The 21,773-nt window shown below is 47.7% G+C and overlaps 3 protein-coding genes across 3 annotated transcripts; 2 read left to right on the top strand and 1 right to left on the bottom strand.

Moving 5' to 3' along the window:
* Positions 1-826: 826 nt before the first annotated feature.
* On the top strand, positions 827-5,600 carry LOC131206942 (wee1-like protein kinase). Its single transcript, XM_058199547.1, has 3 exons — positions 827-2,631; positions 2,699-2,844; positions 2,942-5,600. Exons 1-3 carry the CDS (start codon positions 986-988, stop codon positions 3,091-3,093), a joined length of 1,944 nt encoding a protein of 647 aa, XP_058055530.1. The 5' UTR covers positions 827-985; the 3' UTR covers positions 3,094-5,600.
* A 56-nt stretch (positions 5,601-5,656) lies between these two features.
* On the bottom strand, positions 5,657-9,468 carry LOC131207833 (cilia- and flagella-associated protein 251-like). The gene is made up of 14 exons (XM_058200462.1): positions 9,394-9,468; positions 9,172-9,327; positions 8,831-9,107; positions 8,214-8,768; positions 7,940-8,150; positions 7,730-7,869; positions 7,489-7,640; positions 7,129-7,263; positions 6,826-7,062; positions 6,556-6,767; positions 6,332-6,491; positions 6,188-6,262; positions 5,963-6,119; positions 5,657-5,889 (listed from the first exon to the last, which is right to left on the bottom strand). Exons 1-14 carry the CDS (start codon positions 9,466-9,468, stop codon positions 5,657-5,659), a joined length of 2,775 nt encoding a protein of 924 aa, XP_058056445.1.
* Positions 9,469-10,636: 1,168 nt separating this feature from the next.
* On the top strand, positions 10,637-13,104 carry LOC131207832 (uncharacterized). The gene is made up of 2 exons (XM_058200461.1): positions 10,637-10,640; positions 11,243-13,104. The coding sequence occupies exons 1-2, from the start codon at positions 10,637-10,639 to the stop codon at positions 13,102-13,104; spliced, it is 1,866 nt and encodes a 621-aa protein (XP_058056444.1).
* Positions 13,105-21,773: the final 8,669 nt, after the last annotated feature.

Here is a 21,773-nt window from a genome sequence, read left to right as displayed (position 1 = left end):
GTTCGGTCTACCTTTGAAGGCCACGCAAATGCAACGTGATTTCTGTATCGCACTAACTACGGATTTTGGCGAAAAACATTGTTTTGCGATTGACAAACTTCTGCCAGCGCGTTATTAGTTTTTGGCTCAAGGTCAGCAAATGCTCGTCAAATAAAACCGAACCCCCTTCACACGGTCACAACATACCAAACTAGTTTGAACAATAGTTGTCTTATAGTTTTTTTCACAATGAACCAACCGACTACATCACATCACATTCAAAGAAAAATTTAAGTTTGTAATTTAAATTACAATTTCAACAATTATACTGTAACGGACGCAGCGAACCGGTTTGCCCAACCGACGAAATCGCCTTGAAGTTCAAACTCTCGAACTGCCAAACGTCACAGCTAGCTTGACAGATAAACCGCAGGCCGTAGCTTTCTTGAAAACCGGAAGCTTCGCTTGCAGTTTTCGCCCGGCAAACTGTCGCCGGCGACGGCGAATCGAAACGGTACCGGTTAAAGTCAGTTGGAAATCAAACGGTGGAGGTTGTGTTATCTGGATTGTTGAGTTTGCCACTTGTTAAAACTTGTTTGTTGAGCGAATATTCTCGAAGAAACGTGTTGAAAACGTTCGTTAATTACACTAGTTGCCGTGCTTGCGTTAAATTAACAAACGAAAAGTGACCACGAGAACGAGAACTGCGTTGTGTGTTTTGGTTAGCGTCAGTCCGTCAACCGCGTCCGGGTGTGAAGCGATTTCGAGTGGCGTGTGTCGCTCTGTGTGTATGTGTGCGTGCGGCAACAGCAGCTGCCAGGAAGGAAGCGAGAACAAAAACCGCATTAACGCCACGGGTAGATTGCTTCTTGGCCCGGGTGCTATGTTGTTTTCGTGCAACGGAATTTGTGAACAATAGTTTTTATCGCGTATTAATTGTGTGCTGACGGCCCCTTGGGTGGCGAGGACGAGGGAAGACTAGAGTGACCGAACCGGGTACCGCTGCATGCCCAGCGTAGTTTCGATGGAGATTCATACCGAGAGCAGCGGTATCGATTCCTCGCCGGACATGAATTCCAGCGTCGAGCTCAACCCATCGCCCGTCCGGTCGGTGGTGATGCCCCGGAAGTTGACGTTCTGCGAAACGTCCCCGGAAGTGGCCGAACCGCAGGCACCGACCACGAAGCAGCCGTCGATGTCGCCTCCCTACCGGAAGGTGCGAGCGCTGCGGCTTTTCGACACACCGGCCACACCGAAAACCATCATCCAGAAGTCGACCACCAACAATATGTTCACTCGGACGGAATTCGGCCGGCCAAAGAAGGGCTCGGCCTTGGTGGAACGCTACGATGTGCTGGCCAAACCGATGGATGCCGAAATGGCGTTGATTGCCACGGAGAAGCCGCGATCCGTGCCGCTGCACCGGCACTACGATGCGGGACTGCCGGCCAACGTGAATCCGTTCACACCGCCGGCGATGTTTATGCGCACGAAGAAGCGCACCCGCCAGGAGGGTGCGGCAGGGCCGCTGGAAGGGGGCGACAGTTGCCAGACGGTCGGAACCAAACTCACGCTGAACCAAAGCTTTCCGACCATTTTTCCGTGCAACCGGATCAACAGCAAAAGCCAAAGCCGCTGGTCGTACGGTGGCGCAGCGTTGACACCTTTCGCCGGCCGACAACGGCCCGCCAATGACTCAACCAACCACACACTGAAGGCGTTCAATTTGGTCGAGGACGAGTGCGGCGAGTTCCGTCAGGCCCCGAAACGGCTTGCGCTGCAGGACTCGAACATTACGCGCTACGAGAAGGAATTCATTCAACTGTCGTTGCTGGGTGAGGGTGAGTTCGGGCACGTGTACCAGTGTTTGAACCGGCTCGATGGGTGTATTTACGCGATCAAGAAGAGCATCCGGCCGGTGGCGGGCAGCGCTTTCGAGAAGACGGCCCTGAACGAAGTGTATGCCCACGCCGTTCTCGGTAAGCACGATAATGTGGTTCGCTACTACTCGGCCTGGGCCGAAAACAACCACATGCTGATCCAGAACGAGTACTGCAACGGGGGAAGCCTGCAGACGGTGCTGCAGGAGCGTTGCCTGAACGAGTCGGAACTGCGCACGCTGCTGCTGCACATCGCCGAAGGCCTGAAGTACATCCACTCGAACGAGCTGGTGCACATGGACCTGAAGGCGGGCAACATCTTCCTCTCGAAGACACCACTCCGGGCGGCGGGCGGTGCTATCGGCAGCTACACATCCTCGGTCACCGACTACGCCGACGATGGGTTCGAGGATGTGTACGATGATCTAGAGAACGAGTTCCTAGTTACGTACAAGATCGGCGATCTGGGCCACGTGACGTCGATGAATGATCCGCTGGTGGAGGAGGGCGATTGCCGCTACATGGCGAGAGAGATTCTTCACGAGGACAGCTCAAACCTTGCCAAGGCGGATATCTTCTCGCTCGGCATCACGCTGTACGAGGCGGGCGGTGGCGGTCCACTGCCGAAGAACGGCACCGGCTGGCACCAGCTGCGGAACGGCCAGTTCCCCGATTTGCCAGGCATCGGGCGCGAATTCAACGATCTCATCAAGAAGATGATGCACCCGAACCCGGAAAAGCGGCCCTCGTCGACGACGATCTTCAACCATCCGTAAGCGCCGAACCGGGCAACCGAGAGAGCAGTTCTTGTTTTTAACCACTTTCGTTTCGCTTCGCAGGGTTCTTTCACCGATTGACTCCAAAACCAAGGCCCAGCTGAATCTCGAGCTAAGCATGGAGCGGCAGAAGAACGAGGTGTTGCTGAGAAAATTGAAGGAACAGGCCAAGCTGATTAAATCGTTCGAACAATCAAACTCCACCACTGGTAAGGTGACCGCGGATCCGGATGTTCCCGTACCTCTGGTGCCTTTCTAACGAAGCTTTCGTTTGGCGTGATGCCGCTCACGTTCCTCTCTCTGTAGCATCGATCCGCAAGTCGCGTGGCCAGGCACCGCTGCACGAGTTAAATACCTCGGATCGGAAGCTGCGATCGTATTCGCGCAAGAAGCGCTCAACCAATCTGTTGTCCGGGCGCCGGGGTATCCGTGACAACAATAAATCAAAGGACTACTAGTGGGGTGTTCCGCTCGATTTCGTTTCCCACGTCACAAGTTTGTCAGCTAGTTCCTACGCCCTTCTACAACTGCAACCTGATAATAGTGATGATTTCTCTCCTCGTTCCGTGCCTTACTCACCTCTCTGTCTCATGTGCGGCTCATCTACGGCGGTGCTACCGGAGCCAGTGGAGCTATTTCAAACAAACAAGTCAACATCGCACTTCGAGGTGTGTGTGCCATTGACCAAAAGCCAAACCAAACCGCGGAAAGCGATGCGTGAGAGGGTATCACCGATCCAGCAACAGAGAGACTCCATGTTCATTCTCTTGTGATTCCAAAGTATAACCAAAACCGACCAAAAAGAAATGATAGAAATGCTTCAATGAATAGCGTCTTTCGAGTTGCGCAACCGAATGACGGCGGCCGGGAAGACCACCGGTACTGAAGAACACGTGAAGCAGCCGAGTGGACGCTACGAAACGCACTTGCCCCACCCGCCAGGAACAACGAGGGAATCGAAACAACGATGTAAACGACGCACAGAGAGTTTTCACGTAATACGGCAGAAAATCGTTCTAATTTAACGCCACTTTGTTTCCTATCAAATTAGTTTTCGTTTTTAATTGTCTCTGTTTTGTGTACTAATTTATTACTATTTTGGTGTATAGATTTTCTCCGGTTCGCGTCTTATCCATCATGTTATTGTGTCGGTTGCAACAATGCATAACTTTCTTCTCTAAAGCTCTTTATAATTATTTTAATCTTTCTTTATTCGTACGAGGCGTTGTGGAAATTGAGGGAATAGGGATTTTTTCATATCGACAATTTTTGAGTTAATTACATTTCTTTTTTAAGCGCTATAATGAACCGCACCGCGTGCATTGTGTCGTTTCGCCCCCTTAAAAGACGGACAACAACGTAATTTGAGTTAGAAAAGTGAATTGAATTCGTGTTCCTGCGTTATTACGGCTATATTTATTATTGTACGTGTTACGCGCGTTAAATTCGTTTCAAGAGGATTCCAATTATTTGCCTACACTGAAGTAGGGGCGTATTCCAGTTAGGATTCTTTTATGGATAATGATAATCTCAAAATTAATTGATAACAGGACTTGGATTTGTTTTTTTGTGAACGTGTAACAACATCGGGGCGACGGTGCGCTTGAAAGTATGCCGGAAATCGGAGCAGCTAGGAGAGTAGGAAACAACCAAATTAAAAGCAAAAAGCGTTAGAAAGTAAGTAAAATCTTGAAACAGAGAGGTGGCGATTCCAAAACGAAAAATAACAGTTACGGATGAACAGAACGCATCCGGGCGATTTGGTGAATTTGTGATGAAAACGAAGGGCGTTAACGACAGTGGACGAAGATAAGGAGAAAAGTGTTTAAGCCTTCGAAAGAGAGAAGAAAATAGGCAACGATTGCGTCGCGTAAGGCTGTAAACTTGTCGTTGATGAAACCAACAGAACTAAGAGAAAAATATGCGCCTCCCGGGCGAACCCAATTGTGAAAGCATGTAGTGTTTAATGGTAGCATAGAGCGAAATAGATCATCGGAATCGGTAGCTCAGTGTTAAGTGCTCTTTACTTCGTACGCATACATTGTTAAGTTCTACTTTTTCCCATATTTTTTACTCAACTATTATCTGAGATAAGTACTCGAAAAGGATACAGGTTATAGAATTCAGAAAGAAAAGAAGCACATCTCATGAATTGCGGAGCGATTAGGGTGGAAAAGCTAATGGTTTAAGTTAGCGGGAAAAACTGAGCGGGTGATTCACCCATGCGGAAATAGAGATATCCAGAATAGACACAATCGGTGCATATAATCGGATTGTGGCGATACCGTGGCTTAACGATAAAACCCCGCGTATAATGAGAACGAAAGGAAATTTTGTGATTTTAACCATTAAGCCAAACGACATCGATGTGTCACGCAACGTCACGTCACACGCTCTTCTTCTTCCCCGAGCCGCTCCGGGTTGACGGTTGGGCTTGTTAAAGGGAGAGTACCGCCTCCTGGCATTCCGGCGCGCGGTGCGGCCTGGGTAACAACAAGAGCAACACATCCACTGGGCACACCACTCTATTGACGAACAAATGGTCCGCAGAATGAAACGCTAGTGATAGATAGGTTATATGGAGGTTACTGGCAGCATGCATTGGCTGGTGGTGTAAGAATTGAGCATATTTAACGCCACTATATCCTACTGACATGGCCATATTAGTTTTCTTCCAAAAGTTTCTATATATTTTTCTTTTTCTTTAAATAGAATAGCAAGTTCAGTAATAAATACGAGTATACTTCTTCCACTAACCACGCCATCCTAATGCGTATCATTAGGTGCTTTCTCATAGATATTTTTCTTTGCTAGCCTTTATACTCACACATTCACCTATCAAGCACGCCACTCACTGATGCTCTAAACTCTTTCCCCATCTCGCCCCATCTTTCCCTGGGACGGAAGGTAGTTAAGTTATCTCTGTATGTTATCCAAATGTAAGCAAGAAAAATGTATACAATTTATTATCAATCATCGGAATTAATAAAACATGGTTATCCAGAAGCAAACCACTGCAGCTTAGCACAATTTTTCGGTAAAGTCATCAACGCTGATAAGGTAGGAGCTTTGGTCATCTCCGCCACCATCGTTGACTTCCCCCATGCTGCCGACTGCCTCCGATTCTACGTCATCCATCTGCTGACAACTGGATGGGAACAGGATTTTCATGTAAAAATCCGACGCCTGCCGATCCATCGGCTCACCGATGGTAGCTAGTAACTCGCCGAAGCGTCGTAGATCGACCTGGGTGCCTGGAACAGGAAAATCGATCAATCGATTATGATCGGAGGAAGCCCAGTATAATGCTGATTGCTGCTTTCTCACCGGACGTCACTGTGGCACCGATGTAGGTAACGGCGGTCAGAACATCCTCGCTGCTGGGAGACCCACTGGTACGATGGTTGAGAAACAGTTTGGCCACCTCTTCGAAGGTAAGGTAACAGTTCCCCGCTAGTGCCATTTCTTGGCAAAGGTTTTGTTCCTTCAGGCGAAACCGATATTAATAATGGCAATGCTATAGCTTCTATTTCAATTCCAGGATGCCCTCACCTCAAACTCGCTCATATGGAATCCAATGCTGCGCATATAATTCGGAACGTCCCGCGTATCCATCGCGTCCCGCAACTGCTTGTGGGCAATGGAAAAGAAGATCATTAATGGATACTCAAAAGTAGGTGGGCATCGCGCCCGTACCGTGAGTTCTGCATCGCCGTCGCTGTTTTTGGGGGAAATCTGATTATAGAAGAACAGACTCAACATTTCTCGGACGTAGCAGCCCGTTTTACCACCCGGCAGTAGTGCACAGAACGGATCCAGCCCGGTTCCGGAGTGCTTCAAATTGTCTAGCAGTGGACTGCGGATGAAATATCACAAAGGATGGATAGCAGCGCTGAAGATCATCTATTTTGAATCCATACCTCGTGTTTACTCTCCATAAAGCGACTGCATGATCACCTTCCCCGAAGGTGATCGCACAAGGATCGGTGCCGCCAGCAAGCTGTAGCCACCTGAGGTGTTTCGGATGACCACGGACGGCCAAATATTTAAACGGATTGCCATCGATCGGCAGACGGTGTAAGTAGATATTGTTGTTGGTGATGAAAAGGAAGAACTCCTCACCGGGAAGCAACTGTAAAGTGAGGTGAAAAACGAGCGCATTCTTTCTGGTGACTATCTTGTTCACTTACCCGTAGGCAACGAGCAGGGCCGTCGTGGAAGGGACCGAGAAAAGTGTGCATAATGTCGAACGTCTTGCGATTAAACAGCTTGAACTTCAGCTGATCATTGGCCACGAGTAGCTGATCGTTCGGGAGCACGAGTAGTGCCACGGGAACTGCCGTTTGTTCAATTCGGCGACGTTTACCGATTGATAGGGCCGATTGTGGGGACGTTTCGCCGTCGTTCACTATATACTGCACCATATACTGACCATAGTAATAAGGAAATGCCTTTAGTGATTCTGTTTGTTCTACTTGTGATGAAACACTTACACGATCTTCACCGATCGAGATAAATTCCGTAGCACTCAGAAACGCGGTGTCCACCAGTGCATGCGTTGCGCAGCGTCCCGTCGCTAGCCAATCTTCTTTTTCTCGCTGCAAAAGGGTGATAATGTTCTGCGCCTCCTGGCAATGGCCATTAACGTTAGAGAAACATAATATGTGAATTATTTGAAGTACTATTGAGTATGGTTCGATAAAACACTAAACATAGTTCCAGGATCAGGAACAGCCTGTCTAATGTAGATGTGCCAAGAAAGAAACGGCCAAAAAAGAAATAGTTGCTCATTGGAAAAATTAAATTTAATTCAATTTAATCATTTGTGTAATAGGAAAAGTAGGACAACTTACCACACATACGAGATATTTACAGTCGCTGGAGAACTTCACTAGCCGCAGCTTTTCATTAGTGAACTGAAGAGGACTACCTGCGTTGACGACCATTATGGTCGGATCAATCATCCAGATATATCCGTTCTCCGCACCTCCAGCCAGAAACGTTCCTATAGTAATTTGAATCGTTTATCATCGGTACTTCCTCAGAACCTGAGGAAACATCGGTTGTTGATGATGGGAATCGACATGTACTGACCGCAAGGAGAATAAGATAGGGTAGTTATCCTTCCTCGGCGCGTTCGCTGTATCGGAACGTCCAGGGTGCTGGTGATTGTTTTCGCTTTCAATTCATACACAACAATTCGCCCGTTTCCATCGCATGTGCAAATCTCCGATCTATGCAAAAGAATTGTAAAGTACACTTATTTGAGAAGGATTGCCTCCAAGGAACTCCACCACACTCAACCTAGTGGGATGAGCATCAACCGCCGTGATGATGCTGGGGGATGGAAGGAACAGTTCCTGTATCTTGTTGTACACGATGTCGATGTCGTAGATTTTACCGGACTTGGTCGCCGATACGAATCCGCGAACGATCACGGGTTTCGCCTCGAACGACACATCCTTTGGAGCGATCTCTTCGATGGTGGTCTCAGGTTCTCGTTTCGATTGCTCTGCTAAGGTTGGATGGAACTAAACTGAACTAAATCCTCTCAAGACCATTTCATTTCACAACCCACCGTCATCTAGCGCGGGTTCGCCTGCTAATGGCTGCTCAGTCGGTGGAGCCTTACGAGGGCGCGTCGCCATCAGGTCGAATGAAAGCGTTCGGATCGGTTCGAGGTCCTCCTGCTTGAACCAGTACAGGATCTTCATCGAGTTGTCGTAGAACCGTATCTCGCCATCATCATCACCGGTGACAATCTTTTCGTCACACGAGCGCACCACGTTGATCGAGGCGTACTTCAGGTGAAGGTACTTCAGAAATTCCTTCCGCAGAGGCCCACCGGCCGTCTCTTCACTGCCGATCTTTTTGTCGTCGCTCCACACGATCGCCATTCCACCAGCGGTCACTGACACCGCCCGATCCGTACCCACTACAAACACCGAACCGTTGTAGTCCTGGAACCCATGTCGCTTGGGCACCTGTATCGAGAGCTTCTGCTCCTTGGCATCCCAGGCACCGAACACGACGCAACTTTCCATCGTCACCACAAACTGGTGCTGCCGGTGACGGTCCGTACAAAAATGGACTGTTTTGATGCGTCCCAACCGTGCCGGAAGCGAGATGGTGTCTGTGAAGGGCGACTTATGAGGGCTAAGTTGAGGGCAATCGCGGTTCAGTGAAGACACATACCATCAGGGAAATCGTTGCCCACCGTCCAGGACCAAATTTTTAACTGGCTGCCCTGGTCAGCACCACCCCCCGCCAGAAGATATTTTCCATCATGACTGAGGGCAACGGAATGCATTTTCGTCCCCTTGAAAGGCTCAAAGATGGTGCGGATGGCGAGCGGAACATGGTCTTCGTTGCTCGTCGTTCCTCGGTCCCACACGTTAATGCTGTAACAGCTGTCGGAGCTCACCACGAACCGGCCACTACCGTCGCTTCCAATTGCGTTAACGTTGCTTTTCTGTGGAGAGAGGGACATGTGCCATTCGAAGGATTCGTAGTCACCAACTCCGAAGATGCCTCACGTGTCCGATTACGGGGTGAACTTTCTCGTGTTCGCCGTCGTAGGAGTAGAACAGTAGGGTGCTGGCCGAGGCCAACACCAGCTCCTTACGCTCACGGCTGGCGCTGACGTTGAGCAGTGGAACACGTGGATTGAACCCGGAAAGCCATTCCAGGTGCTGTAAATCGGGGGACGGATTGGATTTTAAATGTTTGAAACACTGTTCAGGAGCACCCGTCCTTACCAAAGGCTGGCAGCGATGGTGAACTTTTCCACTGTGCCGAGCATCTTCCGAGCTGAATTCCACAACTTCACCCATCACTGTGCCGTGTCCGTTTGCAGGAGAGCCTACCGAAGGTTTGATTCGAAAGAAAGGACGCCAAACGACAGCAAATTTGCTGGTTGCCAAGGACTCGATTGGTTACTATGGAAGCGTTGCTATGACACTATTTTCGGAATTAGTATGGTGAGCATTTATTCAAAAAAAATTTTATTTATTCAAAAAAAAAAGATGTATGTTATTCATCGTTTATTCAGGAAATTTATTTAAATAAATTAAGCAATAAATGCACAAAACAATTTAGTAAACAAACGAAAGGGGAATTCTGAATAAAACAACTCAGCAAAATAATTAAAAATATTCTCAAAAAAATCATGAATAGTTCACGGGCTGTGATCAAATGGTAGACATCAACTTAACGCCATTGGCCGAATACTTCTCCAGTCACCAATAGAACGTTGACCGTTTTTCAATCCTGGCGATTGCGTGAATCGATTTCAGGTCACTGAAACTTTGCGACTTTGGGTGCAAGACGTTAACTATTCGCAATGCTAATCTCCTGGTGATCGGCCAAGTGGCGTTGACCAAGTCCAATCTGCCCCCCGCTCTCTCCTATGCTGTTCAAGAACGATCGTCAGTGTGCGCATAGGTGATTGGCCGGCGAAAGGTTGGATGGCAATGACCGACGACTCGACCTGAGCCTATTCGTCAATTACCATACGGCCTGTTTCCTTTCGACCTGAGGATCTTCACCCATCCCAGGTGGTAACAGACGCGGTTATGTAACGTTAGTTCAGCATCTGATAGCTGCCCAGAATCCGTCCGTCATTGCATAAACATGTTCAAACATGAGCTCCATGATCTAGAAAAGTAATACATTCTATTCGGATTCTAAAGCGTTGAGAACTTAATTTTTTTCCCCTCAACTGGATTCGTTTTGATATTACAAAACGGTTCCCTTAATTACCTTGGATATCTTTGCGCATTTACCGCAATGCTTTTCGAAGAAACAAACTTACAACAGCAAATGTGGCGACATTTACCGACAGTAAAGTTGTCACATGCAGCGACACCCCGAGAAAACGGGACTGAGACGGCAACTTCCTGCGTTGCGAAAGGTTATGAAACTCGTAAAACGGGCGTCAACCGCCAACTTTGTCGCTCACCTGGCATCGAAACGTGACGAAAGTCTACGCCGCGGACAACGATGCGTAAGCGGTGCAGGGTATCCTAGCGACAGAGCGACCGCCTCCGCATCCGTTATAGTTTGCTAACTTCTTCCGGAGAAAATCCGAAGCGAAGCACTTGCCGCGAAACGTGACATTGCGAATGGCGAGTGTGCGTAACTGAACCGTTAGAGTTTCCGCGCGCAATTCCAGCAGCAAGGATGGGACATTCTGTTTTTTGCTAGTTTTCACCACAAATGCAATTTGCTCCACCATAATGCGTAAGATGTCCATTTTCCACTGTAATTAATAAATCATATTGTAAATGAGTGTTGTCATCATTATACCTTTTAGATCTTCTAGTGGAATATTCGATTTGGTAATGAATACATTTATAATGCACCATTCAATTGAACATATTTTTTTTTAATATTAGATAGAAATAGGAGGGCTGATCAAAGTTTTTCGCAACTTTTGAATTTCCGCGGGCTACGTATATCCGATTTTCGATTTTATTTTACCCATCCTCAGTATGCTGCTCGAATCCAATCAAAATGCGTGTCGTCGACAGTATCAGGAAAGCACTCTATCACAGTAGACTGCCCAGCGGCAGTTTCAGTAATCTCCGCGGAAACTCCGTCTGTCAGTTCCTTCGCGAAAACCAAACGAGACAGTAAAAATGCGGACACATCACTGCAAACTGCCCGGAGCCATGCGTACGGACGAGTCCGAAACCCATCTACCACCGATCTTACCCGGAACAACACTCTGCAGCCGGTTGCTGAGGTATTTGCGCTCCTCGTTGCTCGTCTCACCGAACCATCCGGAAACGCGAATCTACTACCAGAGCCGGACGAAGATATCGGCCGAGAATGAGCGAATGGTGCATCAGCTGTCCCCGTTCGTGATTCATCCGTTCAGCCAGTTCCGCATGTGTTGGGGGATGATCATCTTTTTCGTGCTCATCTTGCACCTCGTGACGCTCGGGTTCGCGTTCTGCTTTGCTCCCCATTTGTGTCACAGTAATCTTTGGCTTTTGCAGATCTTTGACACGTTGCTCTGTTTGATGCTGGCGCTAGAGTTCCTGTTGCAACTGTTCACGGGCTACGAAAGTGAAGGAGAGATAGTGCTGGATCGGAAGAAAATTGTGCGTTATCGGCTGCGCTGGTGGAACCTCACTAACAGCATACTACTTTTGGTGCCCTACGTTGTGCTGCTGAATAAGCTGGTGGTGGCCTTCTATCAAGACGCCGTCCTGATGTACCTCGGCACCGTGGTCTACCTCTATCTGCTGTGTGTATGGCGGTTCAGCACTATCAACCGGTACTTCGAAACCATCGCCAAAGGTCTGCTGCGCCTGTCGCTGAGGCAATTTCACTTCGTCAAAGCCATACTGAACACTCTCTACGTTCTGCACTGGACTGCCTGCCTACTGTATATCGTGCCGATGCTTTCCTTGTCTCTCCTGAACGAGGATCGTCCGGAAGCAAACTTCTTGGTGGACGTCCTGTGGACTCAAGATCAGCAGCGCGATGCGGAACACTATCCGATACACCACAGGGCACGGTTGGTCGTAGTGGACTTCCATGCGCACTTCCGGAAGAACTTGGCCGAGCAGCGTCCGGATGACGTCACGAACAGTGTCGTCTATCTAGGTGGGAAGCTCGACGATGTGCACTATAACGTGACCGTACCGTATCGCTACCTTCGGGCCCTGATGATCACGCTCAAGATAAGTCTGCAGGGTGGCCACTCGCTCTCGGTAGGTGCTCACTTCCTGCACGATTGGCTGCAATCGCTCCTGCTGCTGTGTGGTTGGCTCTGGTCTACCTACATCCTACTGCTGCTGGTTCGGTCGATCATGGTGGCGGATGCGAGCACCACCCGGTACGACGAGATACTGAACGAGATCGATGCGTTCTGCAGCAAGAAGCACCTCAGTAGGAGCCTCCGCCAAAAGTTGAGGCGCCATTTTGAGTGTCATTACCGGATGCACTACTTCGACGAGCGTCCAATTCTGGCGCACACCTCTGACTACTTACGCCGCGAGATGCTGTTGGACGTGACGCACTCGGCATTCTTGAGGCGGGTGGACGTGTTCCGGGACCTGCCGCTATATCTACTCGAGGACATCGCCGATCAATTGCGGTTCGAGCTGTTCCTGGAGCAAGACCTGATCACGACCGCTGGCAGCAAGGCCAGTGCCATGTACTTTTTGGCGAGTGGAACAGCCGCCGTCTACACACCGGACGGGGAGGAGTTGGGCCATCTGGTTGATGGTGCCAACTTCGGAGCAGTGACGCTACTCCGGAAGGACGCGAAACGTACGGTGACCGTGGTTGCACTGGAGGTATGCGAAGTGTACTGGCTGGAGGGAAACGACTTTCGACGATTGATGAAACCTCATCCGTCCCTCTGGGCGTACATAGCCAAGCAGGCGGAAAAGCACATGGTCGGTGACCAATCGGAAAACGTCGAAGATCAGATTTTCAACACGTTTCTGTACTAACGAGGCGATCGAATTGCATCTAAAGTTCGTCGTGCGTCTTTGGCAGAGTGCTTTTAGTGAATTAAATAACCGTATGTTATGTCAGAAAACTGAATAATCAATACTAAGCGGCAAGGCGTAGTGCCATGGTAAATTTAAGCTCTTCTAACTAATTGAAATTTAGAGAGAAATAATCTGTAGTCGAAATAATATTGGTGCCATAATGAATTAGATAAGCAACATCCGTTTTGCCAAAATATTTAAACAACATAAATGCCAGAAGCCACCAGAAATGCTTGTCAGTCGAAATCAAAACATAACGCATCCCTCGGTGCGACCGATCAAATAATTATCAAGACTTTGAATACTTCGCACCGTTAGATCAGAATTTGGAACCCGTATTCGAAGGCATCATGGGAGCTGCTAACAATCCAATAACACCGGTTTACTGCACATTCGTGGAAACAGATCAATAATTTTGCCGTACGTTCGATTGATTGGCTTGATTTTTGACAGCAACCCGGCAGCACTGCGCTCATCCATAATATAGCAACCTGCAACAATGCGGCAGGGTCCCATTTTCACACTACCAATCGCGATCGATTCCATCAACCCAGTCCCAGAAATGCCCATCAATCACCGCCAGAAAGACAGCTTGGGGCGCTAAACGATCTTACATAACTGGTCCCCGGAACCGTTTGGACACCGGCCACTACACGTTCGCTGTGACTGCGGCCGTGGCTAAGAAAAGTAACGACTAACAGATAGTGCTTCCGCCTAGTGCCGCAGTGAGTGACCAGTCGCATCTATACCCAAACCGCCAACTGAAGCGGGCAACGACCAACCGTGTGTCCTTCGAAAATCGATCTACATCCTTGACCGGGGCCACGCTCGGTTCAAACGACCGAATGTTACCTTTTACGGCGTGCCACATACGTGCCATTTATCGATTCCATTAGGCCACGAATGCTGCCCCCTGTCCGCGGTCCCGGCTGTTACGTCGATGGTGCCATCGTAAGAGGGAAACTTGGTTTGGTCCATTTCCAGACAACAGCACAGATTTTTAACTACAGGAGTGCCTGGAAGGCACCATTAGGAGCTGCTCCGTAGCTTTAATAACTGAAACTATATCAACACCGACGGAGAGAATAGGACTGCTGGTGTTTCATTGATTGCTTATCTCAGAGAAGATAAAGGTCCTGAAACTATGGGATTTGAAAAAAAATCAGGAGATTTAGCATTATTTATTATGCAACAATGTTGCTTATTTATTTGAGAAGGAAACCGAAGGGATACACGAAGGGTTTGAGAATATGATTTAATAATTGATTTACGCAACAGAGCAAAGTCGAAAAGCGAAAAACAAAAAAAAACAAACAACAAAATGTAATAAAATGCAAAAACTATGAAGCTAAGCCTGAACTACACTGAATCCAATCCAACCACATACCCTCTGATAGATAAATTAATTGAAAAACGAAACAAAATAAGCAAACCCGTTAGACAAAAATAGAAACGTTTATCAAAATCTAGAAGCGTGACGTCAATGGTTGAATGGAACCCACGCCAAACCGCGATCGACCTTCACTCATTTGACGTGTGGACAATTTTCGGACGTGAATTTGCATAACGTTTGTCAAATTGCTATCACCTGCTAGACACGGGTACCACATGGTCCAACGGGGAAAAACAAACGAAAGTAACACGACTATCAATTGGAATTTGGGCTGACAATGTATCGTCAGTCTCGCCGAGCTGAGATAAGCGAGGAATGTTGGGCCAGCCATACCAGCTCGTGCATTGCTCTTCTCACTCGCGGCCAGACAATCAACGCGAGGTGACAGCATGCGTGCTTGATAACGCGAGCCGGGGAGGGTTCATTGATGTTTGCCAAATGGTTTGACCGAGCTCAACCGGAAAGCCATCGAAGCATAACCGAGCATAGGGTGCTAAAATCGAAGGAGCTTGAAATGGATAGTTTATTTAAACCACGGCGAGATCTATTGTCCGTGTCAATCGATTGTAATCACAGATTCCACCAGGCACCTGACGACATGTCGGCGCAATCAGTGCAATCGGTGCAACACTAACCCATTTATGTTGCCCTTCATTCTTCACCCGGTTATGCATCCCACCTGGGTGACACACTGAACCAGGGACCGGCGGCCTGTGGTCGCATGGCACATTCCGGGCATCCGGCCAGGGCGGTCCCAGGTCCACTGGCGTAGTGACCGTGTTTTGACGCCACCGGACGGCAAACCGGTTGCTCTGCCTGCTCGTCGTGGTTGGGGTGTTCACCCCGCCGTGGCCGTACAGGGCTGTGATTACTGTGGTTATAATGGGTGGCTGATGATAATAACAATGATACTGTTGCCGGTGCTGGTGCTACCACTGATGATGATGATGGTGTATGACACAACATCGGCTACGGCGAAGAACACCTCCTTTCGATATCGGATATTGTTTTGGGTGAGTTTTTTCCAGTTGTCTTTTGCACTGCCCAAGGCCGCAGTCGCCTCTTTGGCCGTGACCCCAACCTACCCGTATGGGTTTGGTTCACAGGGCGGTTAAGGACTTGCACTAGAATTAGTGGAAATTGTCCCTTTTAGTTTTATCTTTTTTTTGTTTCTACCATCGTTATCAATTTGTAGCCATTTCCACCATGCAATCATCGAATTCACTCTCATAAAGTTTTACTATTTCCATTTAGTTCTTCCATTACTTTTGTAAGAGTTTCTTGTCCGTTAAATGTGTTTTGAGGTTGAAATTAAGTAGATTTTTGCTTCACTTCATTCATTTTTGCTTCCGTTTTATAGGTTTCAATGCGAAAACCATTTTCAACTGTTCCAATTTAACTAATTAAATAATTAATTTAACTTTAACAAAATGTAAAATAATAATATAGTGTTCATGAATGATACAACATATTTTTGAGACGCGCGCGCGTAAAAGCGGACAGTCGAAGCAACACTCAACAATAGAACGACTCTCGGTGCACTCGTGCTACCGTGGGACAGGTGCATTAAATTAGTCCATTGATGATTTTATTGATGCTACCGTAAATGTTCTAGATAAATTTAATTACGGCCGTTCTTAGTAGTACACTGAAAGATCTGGGGATTTTACGGGGGCAATCCGGAGAGAGGTTCCGTATGCGTTTTCTCTTTATGCAAATGGCTGGATACCGTTGTATGCATGGATTAGAGTCAGACAGAGTGTTCTAGAGTGTCTTGCAACGATGCCAACACTTCGTACCTAATTTTTTAAAATCTTTTGAAATATAATTATCACAACGATAACTCTCTCGCCTATCTCAAACCTATGTTGAGGTGAGACTCATCATCATCAACTGTTTCAATGCAAATTATGAATGAAGAGATCATGGAGTTAATTTTCTAGTTCGAACCACACACCCTATCGCTTCGCTGAATGATAGGTAATTTAACTACTGAAATTAGTGTTGCAATATCCTATAGGTTTGAATGTCATTTACCTTACACACCCCATCACGGTCAGCATATTGTTTGATGCGCCGGGCCGATCCAAAGAAGCGTACAAAAGTAACGTAACCATGCCGTCCAGGGCTGCGGTCGGACCTTGTTGACCGTTACACAAACCCTCGGGCGGTGTGGTCTCGACATTGGTGCGGTCATCGCGAACTGACCGCGAACCAAGGGTCACCTTTCTTCTGCAACCCGGACCAGGCGGTTTTCCGCGGAATGTTTGTTTGGTGTTTGGTTTCACTCTCCGCTATCTCGGCCGGCGACAACCTGCGGAGGTCTGTTTGACGCAAACCTCGCGTGGAGGTCCAGAAACGCACACATATACACGCCTAGGTGCCGCCGTGGCCACCGACTGGTATGTTTGGCTTGGCAAAGTGCAATCTATGCACAACATGTTGCTGCGAACGTAACTAAGGCTGAGAGCGTTGGAGGCCAACCATCAATGATGCGCTGTTTACGAAAACCGACGGCCCATTGTGGTAGAGGCTGTGTTGACGTTAGACGTGCTCTGGCCCGGCACGAGCCCACCGTCTGCAGAGGCTGCCTTGTTGATATGCTGCGACATCGCCAGCCAGGGGGCTTGACAGCATACTCTGCGGCGAACTTAATGCGCCTCCGATGCCACGGTCTCAAAACAACGATCAATGATGCAACTGATTCAGAACCCATGCATGGGGACGCCTGGTGTTTGGTAATCGGTTCCGCGAGCTCAGCATGTTTTTTGAGACAGGTTGATTCACAACAAGCCTAAACAGATATGTTGTAGTTTGAAATGAATTAACACTTTAATTCGTTGCGGTTAGAGTGATTTCACTTCGAAGCCAGGATCAACTTGAATGTAGTCATTTGTGCACAGTTCTTGTTTAGGGCTTAAGTTAAAATTACAGTTTTTAGTTTATAATTCTTGACATGCGTTAAGCAATGTTAACTTCATTATTTTTTTAAATATAATTCCATCTATCGTTCAAAAATTGAACTACAATATTTGAAATGGTAATAATATGTATGTCGTATTTGAGTATAATTGAGTTCATTATTCAGTACTTTCTTGGTTTTTGGTTTTTTTCTTGGTTTACTTTCCTTCAATAAACAAAAGCTTGCAAGAGCAAGAAACGGAACGAAAATATTCATCAAGCATCTGATTTAAATAGTAAAGAAATCATTTAAGTATGCAATCCACTGGGAACATTTCCAACCTGTTCAAAAACGAATCAATGAACCACTTTTACTGTTGCTATAACCAATCGACCAGACGTCTACTCATCACTATTAAGTAACAATTATCAACCGGACTCCATCGCACCCTAGTCGTCGTAGTGTTTAGTGACCGATAAGAGACCGCCACCGACGGCTGGCCATCTTCCGTCCACCGATAAGGCTTACATCGTCTTCGTCGCCCCTTGACGGTCGATTTTTCCGTCGCCGTTTGAAGAGTGTAACATCATTCATGCGAGTGTTGTAGTTATGCAATCCAATCGTCAACTGGGGTCTGTCCCGTCTGGCCGGATTCAGCCTCCGAAGTGGGCGGTGGGTAGAATTTTGTTTTCGCAATTTTATTGCAGCTGATCGTGCGCCGTGCCACGTGAGCTTCGGCAGTTGCTACATCTATGGTTTCGTTATTTACATTTGTGTAACGGCATCCCTGCACGGATCCAGTTCATTCACGTTGCGTGCTCGCTCTCGGTTGCTGGGTGGGAATGTTTAAAAAATTAATTAAGTCGCTGGAACCCACCCGGCGAAGGTGGAAAATTATGTATGCAGCCATCGGTAGTAACGGAACGAATTTCACGCAACGCAACCGGAGCCCGGTGCTTGTCAATCGAACATTTACGTTACTTATTTATGCTACTCAGAAATTAATAACTTTGCAAATTGAATTGCTCCAGCCTCATTTTACGTTTGTTCATACGTCCGTGTTGTGTGATGAAGCCACGTAAATAGGGAAAAATGAGTGCATACATAATTAAAATTAGGTCTGCTGTTAATAGCTTAACATTTTATAACCATTTGTGGATATATCTGGTAGGTGGTAGATGCTTCCGTTTTCATAGAATAGAGATGTTTACATGTCCGTGAATTCATCAAATTCATCGCACCACATGCCCTTATCGATTCAACTTTAATTGATTGCTTAGGCTTAGCGCTCGAATCCGATCCGATAGCGACAGCGCACGGCCCATCGTTTTTTTCATAATGGGTTATCGGCCGATGTAACAGATAATGATCTAACAATTAACCGCACAGCTGTGCCACATCATATCCCTTCTCAGTTTCATAACACCGCCTGGTGGAAAACACCGACTAAGCGATAAACAGTCAATCGAACCGCCGATCGTGCGTGCGTGCAAAGTGGCTCATTTTCTCTTTCTCCAAATATCTCTTCATTTCTCTTTTCTATCTTCATTTTCTTCCAGCCGAGATTTTCCCGCGAACCGCGCAAAGATGTTGTTTTATCGCCTTTCGACTTGGGGCCGGTCTGTTCGCCGGCCGAAGAGTCGTTCGTTGAGAGAAAGTCTCTGCGACTACCCGATAGGCCCGACGGTAAGTAAACGGTGTCACGGTGGGCAGAGCTCCCAGCGAAGCCAGTGACGGATCGCGAAGGGGGGCTGTGGGGTCGAGGAACGCGGCTCCTCGCCCACGGGCGCACGTTCACAGTACGTAGGAGGTGGCCAAACGCGGCCAAAGTGGATCATTCCCGTGGCTTCCTCCACCATCGGACCCACGTTTTGCATGAATTAAATATAGTACGTACCGGCGCTGGCACGGCGGGTATGTTCTACTTTCGCGCGCGCGACACTCGGCCGGCTGCATTCTGCGTTTTTATGTGCTCCCCATTCACCCTCCCTTCTCGCGCGAGGGATATGAAATTTCATTAAATATTTAGGCCACCAGGCGAGGGTTGCAATTCCGCGCTGCGTTGCCAACGCCGGTTCGTTCCAGGTTCCATTGTTGCCATATTCCAAGTGGATGACAATGTTGCAATAAAGGCTTTGGCGATTGATTTTCCGGTGGAAAGGTGAAACATGTTTTTCCGCATTCCACGAAACGAGAGTTTGGAACAAAATATCTACCATTAAATTTTAAAATCATGCTGCATTTCATTCGCCAACGCACATTGCAACCATTTTGTGTTTTGCAATTAATTTTATTTTGCGCTTATTCAAAACCAAGGTTGAAGGTAATGCACAAGAATTGTATTGTGTGGTTATTTGAAGCTCCAAATTTTAAGTTCCCCAAGGAAATCTTACCAAAAAAGTTATGCAACACGAAATGCATGATAATTTCTCACTTGCGCTAATTTCTTTCAGGTAACTTCGAACAAACATTTTCGTCATAAATGCTGATGCAACATGCTTATAACACATTACATTTTATTATTTTGCAACGCTTTCCCTGGCATATCCTAAGCGTAAATCGAAATACCTAAAATGGGCTCCACAAAGTCCAGAGATCTAGTTTAACTAGTTTAACGTGGTGCCAAACGTGCCGTAGCAATCTACAACGCGGTGTGACAGTGAACGGCGTGCGAACTGCGCCTGTTTTAGCGTCGGCCACAGTCCAGTCACAACTCTCACCTGTTGCGACCGCTCCATCGGATGCCTTCACATTTTACGCCATACAAGGCGCAACCGAATCGTAACCGCGCGTAACGATCACCGTGCCATTGGCGCAAATGTCACTGGCCACCGCGGTCGAGTTCGAGGCTATGCTCGGGCGCCCGTGCGCGAGTTCACACGGTGAAGGCATTAGCCGGCCGGTTTCCTTCCTTCTTTTTCACGATCACGATCGGCGTTCCGTCGACAGAGCGAGAGAGAGAGAGAGACAGAGAGAGAGAGAGCCACCACCAGTTTTCTGACCACGCATCACGAATGTGACGGGCTCCCCCTCAACTCCCCAGTGAGTGGCTCAACTCGCGGCGCACGCACCTAAAGTTCAAGTTCAAAGCTGCTGGAGCTCACGTGCGACGCACCGCACTCACCGCGCGATGGGTGCGTAGATATCGTGCGCGATCGCAGGCGAAAGCTTTCTGGGCACTCACCCGTGGGGGGAAAATGTGTGCCGTACCGAGGCTTTGCCGGAAAAACTGAAAGTTCCTGACCGATCGGAGGCAGCCAATCGAGAATTTCGCACCGTGCGGGCAACTTTTTTTTTAAATATGACCAAGCTCTGGTGCTTTACTACCGATCACTAATAAGTGGTTCAACCCCACAGAGGAAGTAATAAACGCGGGAACATAAATAGGGTACCACGAACAGCCGGAATTTATTCTACGATCATGTGCTTCACTGAAGCCTGTTTGGTAAAACTGCCGATCTGCCATCAGCTCAGATCGGTGGTTTTTGCATAATCATACGCTCTGGATCTCACCTTCGTGTGCCTTTCCACACAGAGTCTGCGAAAGACTCTTTTAAGTTGAAGGTCCCCACCATTGGAGCAAATGCGCCTGGGTTAATTGAATTAAATCATGCTGCTCGTTATGGACCAACTGCTGAGGGCGATGCTATCGGCCATTCGCGAGCTGCCGGTTAATTGTTTCGAAGCGTTTCCTTGTCAGACGCACCATGTTCTGCCTTTAAAGGTGGATAATCTGTTGGGTGCTATTTGAGGCAATAACCATTCAAGTAAATTATGCGACTCACTGAATTAGCTCGACTGATATCTATAATAAACTAAATTTTACAACTCAGTCTCAACTGTTTATACCGACTTCCCTGGATCTCTGTTTATTGGACGATTTTTTTGCTTTACTTTAGATAAGTTCAAAAAGATCATTCGTTTGTTTGCTTAACATTTTAAGTGAATCGTCAATTCCGTCACTCCGATTGCATGTTGGCAGCACAAAACGATCCAACCGCCAATGCCCACGCAGCATTCTTCCGAAGCAGCGCAGTTCCCGTAGGTCCCCGGAGATAGAGGTGGTTAACGGTACAATTGTGTCACATTGTCGGCGCATCGTCTCCGGTTGCATCCGGAGACTGCATCGGAGATGCAACCAACGTGGATTAATTAGCCGACGACGTCACTCCGCTTACATTCTCCACGGTTTCGATTAACGAAGCCGGATCCACGGGTTGGTTGTGTTCTCAGGCGCAGAGACTCAAAACACACAGCTCTGAGCATCGGGCCACGGGGCAGGGCACGAAGCATAAATCTGGAAACGAAAAACCATAACCCAAACCCACTGAC

The sequence above is a fragment of the Anopheles bellator genome, chromosome 2 (genome assembly GCF_943735745.2).
Source record: "Anopheles bellator chromosome 2, idAnoBellAS_SP24_06.2, whole genome shotgun sequence".
Lineage (NCBI taxonomy): Eukaryota > Metazoa > Arthropoda > Insecta > Diptera > Culicidae > Anopheles > Anopheles bellator.
The sequence above is the reverse complement of the archived record's forward strand: the minus strand, read 5'-3'. Positions and strand labels throughout refer to the sequence as shown.

Bases quoted from the DNA above. Each gene is read 5' to 3' on its own strand.
- LOC131206942 (XM_058199547.1), top strand. From the start codon at position 986: ATGCCCAGCGTAGTTTCGATGGAGATTCATACCGAGAGCAGCGGTATC. The intron at 2,632-2,698 runs GTAAGCGCCGAA...TTCGCTTCGCAG, and splicing joins ACGACGATCTTCAACCATCC to GGTTCTTTCACCGATTGACT. The intron at 2,845-2,941 runs GTAAGGTGACCG...CTCTCTCTGTAG, and splicing joins ACAATCAAACTCCACCACTG to CATCGATCCGCAAGTCGCGT.
- LOC131207833 (XM_058200462.1), bottom strand. From the start codon at position 9,468: ATGGGTGAAGTTGTGGAATTCAGCTCGGAAGATGCTCGGCACAGTGGA. The intron at 6,263-6,331 runs GTACGGGCGCGA...GCCCACAAGCAG, and splicing joins ACGGCGATGCAGAACTCACG to TTGCGGGACGCGATGGATAC. The intron at 6,120-6,187 runs GTGAGGGCATCC...TTTCGCCTGAAG, and splicing joins TCCATATGAGCGAGTTTGAG to GAACAAAACCTTTGCCAAGA.